The sequence below is a fragment of the Podarcis muralis genome, chromosome 8, assembly GCF_964188315.1.
Source record: "Podarcis muralis chromosome 8, rPodMur119.hap1.1, whole genome shotgun sequence".
In the NCBI taxonomy this organism is placed as follows: Eukaryota; Metazoa; Chordata; class Lepidosauria; order Squamata; family Lacertidae; genus Podarcis; species Podarcis muralis.
This window is the reverse complement of record NC_135662.1, coordinates 7,626,576-7,639,845: the sequence shown is the minus strand read 5'-3', so window position 1 is coordinate 7,639,845 and position 13,270 is coordinate 7,626,576. Positions and strand designations below refer to the sequence as shown.

Genomic DNA, 13,270 nt, shown 5'->3' with positions numbered 1-13,270 from the left:
CACATATCTAAGTATATGTATGCCTTTATCACCATTTTATCTTCATCGCCAATCCATATACGGAGGCTTGAATCCTTCTACCTCTCACCTGAGAGAGCTGCGCCCTTCCTCAGCCTCACATCCAAGTTCCACCGGAGGTAGTGATGGCCTTCAACCAAGATGGTGATGTGATTTATTTATTTTTCGTATCCATTGATTAGTCAGTGGTTATATCTGCAAAGTTTGGTTCTATCCATTATTTGATAACAACATAACCTTCTCTCCTCTCGAATGTGCAGAGAACTTGAAACAAGTGAGGAAAAGATGATCCTTTGGGATTACAACTGTACAATTCTATGATTCTGTGATTCTATGATTGCTACAATTCAGAATAGTAGTGTTTATTAAAAGCGAAACATAATTAAGATGAGAAGCTCTAAGATTTTATGTGCTGAAATTAGTTCTGACTTCATGGTCTATCCATTATTTAATGTTGCTGCAAAACTTCGCTTGTTGAGTTTTGGGGGGTTTGAAGAGAAGTCGGGAAGGCAAACAGGAGTTCTTTCTGTGGCCTCGTACAAGGTTTTAGCAGAAGTCATAAGCAGAACTTGCTGCAACTGGCTTCTGCAAAAGTACAATGGGGCGGGGGAGAGAGGAATTCATTTATGCGCTGCACATTTAATGGGAGAAAGAAGTCAGGAAATACTTACATGGTGGAATTAAAATCATTTCCTCCCATAATGTATGAAGGAAAATATCAGTAACTCAGAACAATATACCAGGCAAAGCATGCTAAAGGGGACATGGTATTCTAAACGAAATTTGTGTGGTTCAAAGGGGGTAAAATGATCTTAATCCAATGATAGAGCAAAAATGTGGCAAGCATAATTTCCTGGGTTCGCTCTCTAGTTAAAAGGATCTTAGATAGCAGCCCCGTAAAAGACAATATTGGGCTGAATGATTCAGCAATTTGCCTCATGATAACACAGCTTCGGTTGGGAGTCAAGGCTGTACTTATCTTATTCCAAGCATTCAAGCATAGGTGTTTGCTTTTGAGAGCAATACTTCTCAAATGCTCACAATTTTCTTCATATGATCACGTATTAAGTCTTCTCCCCACACAACAATTTTTTTTAAAATTAATGGGCCTACGTGATTTGATGATATAGAGAGAGGGTGGAATGAAGTAACTGATAGGAGCTGCAAGCTGTGCAGGAAATAGTGGGGTAAGTTTAGAGATCAAAAACAAGAAACTAGACAAGGCAATTCAGAACTCCAGTACAGTGGTACCTCGGGTTAAGTACTTAATTCGTTCTGGAGGTCTGTTCTTAACCTGAAACTGTTTGTAACCTGAAGCGCCACTTTAGCTAATGGGGCCTCCTGCTGCTGCCACGCCACCGGAGCACGATTTCTGTTCTTATCCTGAAGCAAAGTTCTTAACCCGAGGTACTATTTCTGGGTTAGCGGAGTCTGTAACCTGAAGCTTATGTAACCTGAGGTACCACTGTATTCTGGAAGAAGGAGAATTTCAGATGCACCCCATAAAGGGCCCTTTGTCCATGAATAAAAGATGCCCAGGTAGTAAGTACAGGGAAAGGAATCATCACCAGTTTATCAGGTGCATGTGGGGGGGTCTTAGGGGGTCTTGTATACTCTGAGATTTTTAGAACGTGTAATTTGATTGAATAGGATTGAATAATATGATCAAGCAAAATTCATTTCTTTGTTAGGACATGGTGGTCAAAATCAGGGTAATACAGTGGTACCTCGGGTTAAGTACTTAATTCGTTCTGGAGGTCCGTTCTTAACCTGAAACTGTTCTTAACCCGAAGCACCACTTTAGCTAATGGGGCCTCCTGCTGCTGCCTCGCCACCACTGCGCGATTTCTGTTCTCATCCTGAGGTAAAGTTCTTAACCTGAGGTAATATTTCTGGGTTAGCGGAGTCTGTAACCTGAAACGTATGTAACCCGAGGTACCACTGTAAATAAGATCTCAATTCTCATCCTAGAGAGTTGGAGTATGCTTTGAAACACCTGCAAGGATAAGTGCAAACTTCCCTTGAGACTTTACATTTGAGAAGCATTTTTTTTCCTGCCCACACAGAAAGTTGCAGAGCCCTGACCTTGGTTATTGAGGCACCAACAAATGGATTTCTTGTACGTTTCATCATGATGTGAAGATTGTGCCCCACCCTGTCTGAACATAAAGCCCATCCCTGACCCTCCCGGCTCCAGGTAGTATGCTCAGTGTGCATGGGCATGTTGTAGTTGGCAAAGTACTTTTTTGAAGCAGAAAGGAAATGTATGGCTTGAGGTCCTGAAAATCAAGGAGGAGAACATCGGAACATCTATACCCAGTTGTGAGCCAACAGGTGTGATTTGTAAAGGTAGGATATTCTGTGCATGACAACTTTTATTAATGGTCAATTCTCCTGTGGTTCCAACATTCTCTCATTTACTCTTCCTTTGATTCCTATTCAAAGATAATATTTTCTCTAATGCCTTTGGCCCATCCTCTTAGTCCTCATTCTTAGAAATGGGGGAGAAATTGATTCAATGTGCATTTAAAGCTGAATCTGTCAAATTCACACTTACTGGAACCATAAGTGAAGTGAAATAGAACTGTCCTTCAAAATTCACACTTATCTGAATTTTGTGGTGCAGTTTTTCAACCAAAGAATGCTTAAACTAACATATATATTTAAGTGAAATTGTAGAATGAAATAAAGATGTCAGTGAAAATAAAATGCAGAAATGTGTGCTTTAGTCAAAAGTATGTGCAAAAAGTAGTTGGTTGGAAGTAAGCTAGAGTTAAGGAATTGCTCACAATGCAATCCTCACCATGACTACTTCAAGTTCTAATGAATTCAAAGAAGTTTATTCCCAGGTAATTGGAGTAGTAGCCAAGTTAGTTGACCCAAACCATGACTTAAGTCCCACTGATTTCAATGGAAACTTATTGTAACTCATTTAATATGGATTTAACCTAGTATAGACAATACAAACAAGGTATATTCCAAATATAAAAGCTTTGTATGTTTCCAACCCCATGAAAGTTGCAAGTCCAGCATGCACCTTCATATTTGGATGGGCTTGGACACAATTTCTGGTGCATTGAAAATGACTCTTTGAGTTCCATCACCTGAATTGTCCTATGAGTAGGATTACTCTCTAAATGAAAGGAGCTGTATTTTCATTTCTATCGTTTTAATTTTTTGTGGTTCCTTCTGCAATCGCTCTGCACCTGAGAAACTTTCTCTGGAGCAGTGTAGTATGAATATGAACTGATCTGAAAATAACACAGATCTGGAATAATCTAAATCGCTTTTAACTTTGATCAACAGTGGGGATCAAAGAAGACCCAGCTGAGAACTTGAGCAGCATCATTATGCATTTATCCCCAAAGCAAGAAACAAATCCAGCTCTTCTCTTTTCTTCTAGGAGGAATCTCCACAGCAGAAGGAGTATCAAAGCAGAAACTGACCAGGATGGCAAATTTCTGCCAGTCAGTTCTGTCCCAGATGGATGCTGGAAAAGAACACAATGGAATGCAAAGTATCACGGAGTCCTCAACAAATAACAGCTGTGATCCAAGGGCCAGCTGTGCCGCTAGTTCTTTAGCAATGTTTTTCATGATCACCTTCACTTTGCTTCTCTGCCTTTTTGGATTTGTGGGAAATGGGACAGTCATCTGGCTCCTGGCATTCCGCATCAAGAGGAATCACTTCACCACCTACGTCCTGAACCTCGCCATTGCTGACTTTGGCGTACTCACTGCTGTAGTTGCTATTGATTTGAATTGGGTTGTATGTAAGTCACATTACTTGCATTTTGAGCTTCTAAGGTCATTGTTTTACACTGGCTTCCTATTCACATACAGTGCTAGCCAGCTTCTCCTGACGGTTATCAGCATTGACAGGTTTGTGTGCATCTTTTTCCCCATTTGGTATCGCTTCCATAAGCACAAACACCTGTCCGTCATCGTGTGCACCGCAATATGGATCCTTGCCTTTGTGACGTCTGGAATTCACATCACGCTCTGGCTAACTGGGGAATATTGTAATCTAAGCTCCTACCAGTTTCTTGCCATTGCCCTGCTCTGCACCCTTTTAATGTCCCTCTCCACCGTAACCCTGTCCATGAAGGTCTACTTAAAACCACATGAGTGTAAGCGGGGGAAGCTTATAATGGCCATTTTACTTACACTCCTCTTCTTTCTCCTCCTTGCTATCCCAATGGATGCTGTTCAGTACCTGGCCCTGTTTCATAAAGATCCCTACCTCCTGGAATATGCGTTCATATGTGCCTCTCTTAACAGCACCATTAATCCTGCGATTTATTTCCTGGTAGGAAGGAAGAAGAGTCATCATTCCCGGGAGAGAATTAAGAGTATACTTGAGAATGTTTTAAAGGAGGAGGGAGACAGCAAAGGGGAATAGGAGTTCCCCAGTGAAAATAAATATTGAAGCCTCCATAGAAGCTTAAGCTCTCTCCTTTTGCTATTACTGTATAGTTGAGCTTTTCACCAGTCTGTGCCCTCTATCTGGTGTTATGGAAGTTGTAGTCTAAGTGGCAGAAGAATTTCCTAGTTGTTGTTGTTTTCTTAAAAAAAAAATGCTTGTACAGATTATTTAATGTTACCAAACATGTATTCATATCTAATAAGATACTGCTTGCTTTGAAAAGGGATGGTTCTAATGCAACAGACTCTGAACTCGGCAGCAAAGAGTTACCTCACTGTAGGTGTTCATTCCTTTCTTGCAACATTGAAAATATACCCTAGGGGCCCATACTGGTATGGGCTCAAACTGGAAGTATGGCTGGTCACGAGCACCTTTCATATTATACGCTGTGTGTGCATGCACACTTGTGGAGTTATATGTGATGCTAAGAGCATATAAACTGATGCTTTGCATGAAATTCAGGAAAGAACCACAATGTTTGTGTGCATGTTCCACAGACTTTTGCTTGGTCTGTTTTTCTGTATTGGAGGTAGCTACAAGCTGCTCCTTGCATTGAGTGTTTGAGGTGAGGACGTGGATTATGGAACGTTGTGTGTGTGTGTGTGCTCAGTGAAGGGTCACAGAAATCAGACAGCGAGAAATATTCAAACATACATACCTTACAGGCCTTCAAAGTAGACCCCTCTGATACAAGGCACCATTGACAACATTTGTAGAACTGTTGGAATCTTCTGGAGAATTCCTCTTTTTGTACTGCTTTCAGTTCCCTTGTCACAGCAGCTTGGACATGTGAAAATCTGTGCCCTTTCAGTGCAGATTTCAGATTTGGAAAAATAAATCTGGGGCCAGATCAGGAGAATATGGAGGGTGGGACAACTCAGTAACCTCAGTAACAATTTCACATGGAATATACAATTCTTCCACCACCATTCAGATGGACAAACACCGATCCTGCATCAATAACTCATGAACTCTGTCGACATTTGCCATTGTTCTGCTTGTTGACAGGCTACCAGACCGAGGGTCATCTTTGATGGTTTTCCACTCTTCATGGAAATGCGTAATTGTAACCATTTCATGGGTTTCCAATGCCAATTGTATGTTCAAATATTTCTCCCTGTCCACCTAAACATTAGGAAGAACTTCCTGACAGTAAGAGCTGTTCGACAGTGGAATTTGCTGCCAAGGAGTGTGGTGGAGTCTCCTTCTTTGGAGGTCTTTAAGCAGAGGCTTGACAACCATATGTCAGGAGTGCTCTGATGGTGTTTCCTGCTTGGCAGGGGGTTGGACTCGATGGCCCATGTGGTCTCTTCCAACTCTATGATTCTATGATTCTATGATTTCTGTGACCATTCACCGAATTGTTCAGTCACACCTTGTGTGCGCACACACACACACACACACACACACACACACACACACACACACACCTGCCTGGACACCTGTGTCAGTGAGAATTTGGAGGAGGAAGTGACAGAAGAGGCAGAGCAGGGGGGTGGGGATGCTGTGGAACCTTTCAACCGGCCAGAGACAGAGGAAGTGGAAGAGAGGTTGGAGATTAGCCATGAGGAGGAAGGGCTCAGGGATGTTGCAGAGCCCTTCCACCGCCCAGAGGCCCGGGAAGGGATCTCAGACTCTGGAAGGGAGGGGGCTTTCAAATCAGCACAGACAAGGAGGGAAATAAAACATAAGGGTCAAATATGTCTCACACGATTACCCCGCCTACTTTTTGCGGGAATCAAATAAAGCCACTCCCCGAATCTGACTCAACGGGTTCAGATGCACAATCCTGTAGCTGTTTCTTGTAATAAAGACTGTAAATATCAAGCTGACTGTGCCAGGGTGTTAATGCGAAGGGGAAACACCACCTTTACAACCTGGTACATCCCTTTGATGCATTGCCACCTTTCCCTCTCCTCCAAGCCCACCCCCACAGTAAATAGTGTTCTGTCATTTTTAAAGGTAAAGGTAAAGGGACCCCTGACCATTAGGTCCAGTTGTGGCTGACTCTGGGGTTGTGGCGCTCATCTCGCTTTATTGGCTGAGGGAGCCAGCATACAGCTTCCGGGTCATGTGGCCAGCATGACTAAGCCACTTCTGGCGAACCAGAGCAGCGCATGGAAACGCCGTTTACCTTCCTGCCAGAGTGGTACCTATTTATCTACTTGCACTTTGACGTGCTTTTGAACTGCTAGGTTGGCAGGAGCTGGGACTGAGCAACGGGAGCTCACCCCGTCGCAGGGATTCAAACCGCCGACCTTCTGATCGGCAAGTCCTAGGCTCTGTGGTTTAACCCACAGGGCCACCCGCGTCCTCTGTCAATATAAGTCATTTTTATGGTGACTTATATTGACTGTGTAATATTCTCTTTTAGTGCACTACTTTGCTCCAATATGCATATGTTCCCACCCAGTCACCCTGAGACCTCTGAGTGTTGGGCGGATTGCAAAAGATCTAAATAAATAAGTGATGGGTTTATTCTACTTTACTTTGTTCTGTGATGCTTCCCTAGTGCTACCATATCCTTGCTGCAAGGAGGGGCTAGAGCTGAAAAAAGTGGGACAAAAACATAAGCTGGAACATTTATGTCATGGCATAATTTTTTCCAGAATTTCAGCAGAATGTTCCCAGGTTGGTAATGAAGCCATGCAACTGCCCAAAAAAGTCTGTGGTCACGATTCACATCCACACAGTTCTCACAGTATCCCTTCCCATCCTTTGCTATTGGGTCACAGGTGGCACCTGAACATGTGTCTAGGAATTGAGGAGCAAGCCGATGGCTCCTGCTTTAGGAAACATCGTTGCCTGGCTTATATTTTGATTTAGATAATTATATTTATTTGTTGCTTTGCAGACCCTCCATCAGATTATATTTGAATAAATTTATCGTTTTACACCAGTTATGGTTTCTTAGTTCTTCTTTAAGGGTGTGCTGGCAAATGATGACACTCTTGTTTCCTACAGTTTACGTGCGTAATCATGGGTGTGTACACTGATAATGAAAAGATAGCACATGAACCCGATGAACGAAAATGGGGGGGGGGGGACTTGTTTCCTGAACTGGCAACCTCGCTCTGCCTAATGAAAGGACTAGACCTTTTTAGGACAGAAAGACTTATATGTCAAGAGGTTCCTCCCCCTAAAATCACTGATTGCTATCTTGATCTGCAATAAAGCGACACATTAGTTCCCTTCTATGAGGCTGAAAAAGCCAGGCTGGCAAGCAAGCAGAATCTATGGTGCATCTTGCAACGAATTTGGTGGAAATCACCTCATATTCCCTTGATGGTTGCAGCATTTTCTCTTCAGGACTCCCCACAGCACTCCCATTCAAGATACAACACCGTTGCTGCTTTTCCCACACCACATCTGAAGACTGCTGATTGGTGCCTACTCACAGGTATGAAAACCTGCCGGATAAATTTTCTAGACTCCCAACTCAGAGATGAATGCTAATGACTCTGTAATGGTTGCCTCAAAAGCTTCTAGCCATGCTGGCTGTGTTTCACCCTTCATTGTTGCAGGCAGTATGTCTCTGAATACCAGTTGCTAGAAATCTCATATGAGGAGAGAGCTATTGCAGTTGGATTCTGCTTGAAGGCTTCCGTAGGTACTTATCTGACTACTTTGATAAAAAGATTCTGGGTGCGATGAGCCTCTGTCCAGACCTTCTGTTTGCATATTTTCTGAAATTTTATCTTTTATAATTTTAAACTGGAATTCATATTTTCTGGCAACAATAAAGGCAAAGAAATTGGTAGATTCCCCCCTAAAATAAAACCTCAGTTTCTGACAAAATTAAATTGTTCAGGCAATTAAATTGTTCACACTGTTGTTGTTTCATAAGAACTCTATTTGTTTTTCAGCTTGGCCTCAGAGCCTCCAAATATCTAATACAGTGGTACCTCGGGTTACAGACGCTTCAGGTTACAGACGCTTCAGGTTACAGGCTCCGCTAACCCAGAAATAGTACCTCGGGTTAAGAACTTTGCTTCAGGATGAGAACAGAAATCGTGCTCCGGCAGTGCGGCGGCAGCAGGAGGCCCCATTAGCTAAAGTGGTGCTTCAGGTTACGAACAGTTTCAGGTTAAGAACAGACCTCCGGAACGAATTAAGTACGGTACTTAACCCGAGGTACCACTGTAGTAGCTTTCTGCATTAATATCTAAGAACTGGTATATCAACAATGCTGTGATTATGTCCAAAAAATTTGTTGACCTCTGCAAATAATTTATGGCAGAAGTTGACTGTTTTAGAGACAAGATTATTGACATGTGTAAAGGTAAAGGTAAAGGGATTCCGGACCGTTAATAGGTAATTGCAGAATTCTTCATGCAGGAAATGAGCACCGCAAATACTATAATAAATATTTCAATACTTTTGAAATTATGTTTCTTTTCTCCTAGCAAGTCTCTCTCCATCAGAAAAGCAGAAACTGACCAGGATGGCAAATTTCTGCCAGTCAGTTCTGTCCCAGCTGGATGCTGGAAAAGAACACAATGGAACACAAAGCATCCCAACGAATAACAACCGTGATCCAATGAGCTGTGCCACTAGTTCTTTAGCAATGTTTTTCATGATCACCTTCACTTTGCTTATCTGCCTTTTTGGATTTGTGGGAAATGGGACAGTCATCTGGCTCCTGGCATTCCGCATCAAGAGGAATCACTTCACCACCTACATCCTGAACCTCGCCATTGCTGACTTTGGCTTACTCACTGCTGTAGTTGCTATTGATTTGAACTGGATTGTATGTAAGTCATATCCCTTGCATTTTGAGCTTCTAAGGTCATTGTTTTACACTGGCTTCCTATTCACATACAGTGCTAGCCAGTTTCTACTGACGGTCATCAGCATTGACAGGTGCGTGTGTGTCTTTCCCCCCATTTGGTATCACTTACATAAGCACAAACACCTGTCCGCCATCGTGTGCCCCGCAATATGGATCCTTGCCTTCCTACCTTCTGGAATTCACATCACACTCGTGCTAACTGGGAAATATTGTAATCTAAGCTCCTACCAGTTTCTTGTCAATGCCCTGCTTTGCACCCTGTTAATGTCCTTCTCCACCCCAACCCTGTCCTGGAAGATCTACTTCAGACCACAACAGTGTAAGCAGAGGAAGCTTTTAACAGCCATCTTGATTACTCTCCTGCTTTTCCTCCTCCTTGCTTTCCCAATGGATGCTGTTCAGGCCCTGCATTATAAAAATCCCTACGTCCTAGAATATGCATTCATATGTTCCTCTCTTAACAGTACTGTTAACCCAGTGATTTATTTCCTGGTAGGAAGACAGAAGGGCCGTCGTTTGCGGGAGTTAATTAAAAGTATCCTTGAGAATATCTTAAAGGAGGAGGAAGAAAGCAGAGAGGAACCAGAGTTCCCCAGTCAAAATGCAATAGGCTAAATAGAAGTTTAAGCTCCCCACTTTGAGTTTATATAGTTCAGCCTTCTCACACTTGGTTCCCTCCATCAGCTGTGGTGGACATTGTAGTTCAAATCATATGGAGAGCACCGAGTGGATCAAGTCTTTCATAGTTTAAGGCAATACAAGTAAAAATCTCGTAAAGTTATGAAACATTTCTTCCAATCCAAGAAGATACAGAGAGAATACCTTATTTCCTCAGAAAAAGGATGATGCCACTCCAACAGACTTCAAATACTGTGTCCAGTTCTAGGCACCACCATTTAAGAAGGATGCTGACAAGCTGGAATGTGTGCAGAGGAGGGCAAACAAGATGATCAAGGGTCTGGAAACCAAGCCTTATGAGGAATGGTTGAGGGAGTTGGGCATGTTTAGCCTGGGTCATAGGATACTGAGAGGAGATAGCATATCTTTCTTCAAATATCTCAAGTGCTGTCACATGGGAAATGGAGCAAAGCTTGTTTTCTCCTGCTCTGGAGGTAGGAACCGAACCAATGGATTCAAATTACAGGAAATGAGATTCAGGCTAAACATCAGGAATAACTTTCTGATGGTAAGAGCTGTTCAGCAGTGGAGCTCTCCTTCCTTAGAGCAGTGTTTCCCAACCGGTGTTCCGCGGCACACTAGTGTGCCGTGAGATGTTGCCTGGTGTGCCACGAGATGTTGCCTGGAGGGAGGCGGGCGAGGGCGTTTGCTTCCCGGAGGACGGAGCGAGGGCGCCCCCTGCTGGGCCGGGGCTCGCTCTCCCCAGAGGGTAAATCTGGATCAAATGGGGCGAGGGGCGGGCAGAATTCTGAGGGCCACTGATGCCCTACAGACCCCCCCCCAAGTCCTCCGGGGCGCGCGCTCTGCTGGGCTCTTTTCGGTCGTCGTGCTTGTGGGAAGCCGCCCCTTCCCTGGGCGACGCGCCGCCTCGCGACTCCGGAGTCAGTCCCGCGGGCTCTCGGAGGGACTCGCGAGCGACGGCGCGGCGGCTCCGGGCCGCGCTCAGCCGGGCCGCCGTGCGCCCCCGCACAGCCCCTGCTGCAGCTGCCCGGCGTGGAGCGCGACGCGGAGCCGGCCGGGCTTGGAGGCGCCCAGGTAGGGCCGAGCCGGGCGGGGGCGGGGAGGTCTCGGTCTGCTGTGGGCGCAGGAGGGTGAGCGGGAGAGGGGGAGCCGTCGGGTCTCCTGGAAGGAAGCGAGGCGGCGGCTGAGGGGGATGCAGCCCCGTCCCCAGCAACAGGCGCTCCTCGAAGTGAGGCCACAAGTCGGGGCTCGGACAGGGCCTGGAAGCAGCGGCTCCGGCTCTTGGGAGCGGAGAAGGGGACTTCGAAAGCGGCCTGGAGGAGAAAAGCCCCGATGCAGTGAGAGCGGGGAGCGTGCTGCCTTGTCCAGGCCTCCTCGCTTTGTGCCGTCCGCTGCCGGGAGCAGGACACGGGGGCTCCTCGTTCGCATGCTTTCCCGGGTGATCGGTGAGGGTTAGGGTTAGGGTTAGGGTCCCTCAGTCCCTCGCTTTGCTGCCTCCTCCCCCCCCACCCCCAAAGCTTGGAGGTTCCCCGGCAAGGGGGAGGGGAAAAAATTGAAAGTTACACTTTCGTGCGTCCCTCCCGGCGTGACGCTGCGCGCTGACGTCACGGGGCTGTAATGGTGGTGTGCCTCGAGATTTTTTTCATCAAACAAGTGTGCCTTTGCCCAAAAAAGGTTGGGAAACACTGCCTTAGAGGTTTTTAAATAGAGGTTGGATGGCCATCTGTCAGGGATTATTTAGCTGAGATTCCTGCATACCAGGTGGTTCGATTAGATGATCCTCAAGATCCCTCCCAATTATACAAATCTATGATTCTGTTACTGCATCATAGACATATCAAATTGTTTTGTGTGTGAATTTTATTGCTTTATTCTTTTTGTAAACTGCTTTGAGGGTTTTTTCTTATAATCATGTAGTATATACTGTAAATTTTGTGGAAAATCGAAGTAATAAAAGCAGACTCTTTTGTTATATGCTTTGTGTGCATGATTGTGTGGTTATCTATAATTCTAAGAGAATATAAACTGAGGAAAAGAACCGCAAGTTTTGGGTTCAAGTTTCACAGATTTTGGCTGTGTGTCTTGCCTGTCCATATCTGAGGTAACGACAAGCTTCCCTCTTGCTCTAAGTGTTTTTCCTGAAGATGCAGATTATGGAAGGTGTGATCAGAAATATGACTGTTTCTCCTTTATTTGTCTCTCTCTCTCTTGTTCTATATTTCCTGCTTTTCCTCTTCTCTCTTTTTCTCTATGTTCTTATTGTTTTCTTATTAATGTTTTTTTTTTGGGGGGGGGGGTATATGATATAAACTACTGTGGGCAAGAAACCCGTAAAAGAAATGGAGTGGCCCTCATAGTCAACAAAAGAGTGGCGAAAGCTGTACTGGGATGCAATCTCAAAAATGATAGAATGATCTCGATACGAATCCAAGGCAGACCTTTTAACATCACAGTAATCCAAGTTTATGCACCAACTACTGGCGCTGAAGAAACTGAAATTGACCAATTCTATGAAGACTTACAAGACCTTATAGAAGTGACACCAAAGAAGGATGTTCTTCTCATTATAGGGGATTGGAATGCTAAAGTAGGGAGTCAAGAGACAAAAGGAACAACTGGCAAGTTTGGCCTTGGAGTTCAAAACGAAGCAGGGCAAAGGCTAATAGAGTTCTGCCAAGAGAACAAGCTGGTCATCACAAACACTCTTTTCCAACAACACAAGAGACGACTCTACACATGGACATCACCAGATGGGCAGCATCGAAATCAGATTGATTATATTCTCTGCAGCCAAAGATGGAGAAGCTCTATACAGTCAGCAAAAACAAGACCTGGAGCTGACTGTGGCTCAGATCATCAGCTTCTTATAGCAAAATTCAAGCTTAAACTGAAGAAAGTAGGAAAAACCACTGGGCCAGTAAGATACAATCTAAGTCAAATCCCTTATGAATACACAGTGGAAGTGAGGAACAGGTTTAAGGATTTAGATTTGGTGGACAGAGTGCCTGAAGAACTATGGATGGAGGCTCGTAACATTGTACAGGAGGCAGCAACGAAAACCATCCCAATGAAAAGGAAATGCAAGAAAGCAAAGTGGCTGTCCAACGAGGCCTTACAAATAGCGGAGGAGAGAAGGCAAGCAAAATGCGAGGGAGATAGTGAAAGATACAGGAAATTGAATGCAGATTTCCAAAGAATAGCAAGGAGAGACAAGAAGGCCTTCTTAAACGAGCAATGCAAACAAATAGAGGAAAACAACAGAATGGGAAGAACCAGAGATCTGTTCAAGAAAATTGGAGATATGAAAGGAACATTTCGTATAAAGATTACCATAATAAAGGACAAAAGTGGTAAGGACCTAACAGAAGCAGAAGACATCAAGAAGAGGTGGCAAGA

The 13,270-nt window shown here is 44.3% G+C and overlaps 2 protein-coding genes across 2 annotated transcripts; both read left to right on the top strand.

Moving 5' to 3' along the window:
* The first annotated feature begins 3,468 nt into the window (after positions 1–3,468).
* LOC114601293 (proto-oncogene Mas-like) lies at positions 3,469–4,419 on the top strand. Its single transcript, XM_028738505.2, has one exon. It carries the CDS (start codon positions 3,469–3,471, stop codon positions 4,417–4,419), a length of 951 nt encoding a protein of 316 aa, XP_028594338.2.
* Positions 4,420–8,887: 4,468 nt separating this feature from the next.
* LOC114601292 (proto-oncogene Mas-like) lies at positions 8,888–9,850 on the top strand. The gene has a single exon (XM_028738504.2). It carries the CDS (start codon positions 8,888–8,890, stop codon positions 9,848–9,850), a length of 963 nt encoding a protein of 320 aa, XP_028594337.2.
* The last annotated feature ends 3,420 nt before the right edge of the window (positions 9,851–13,270 follow it).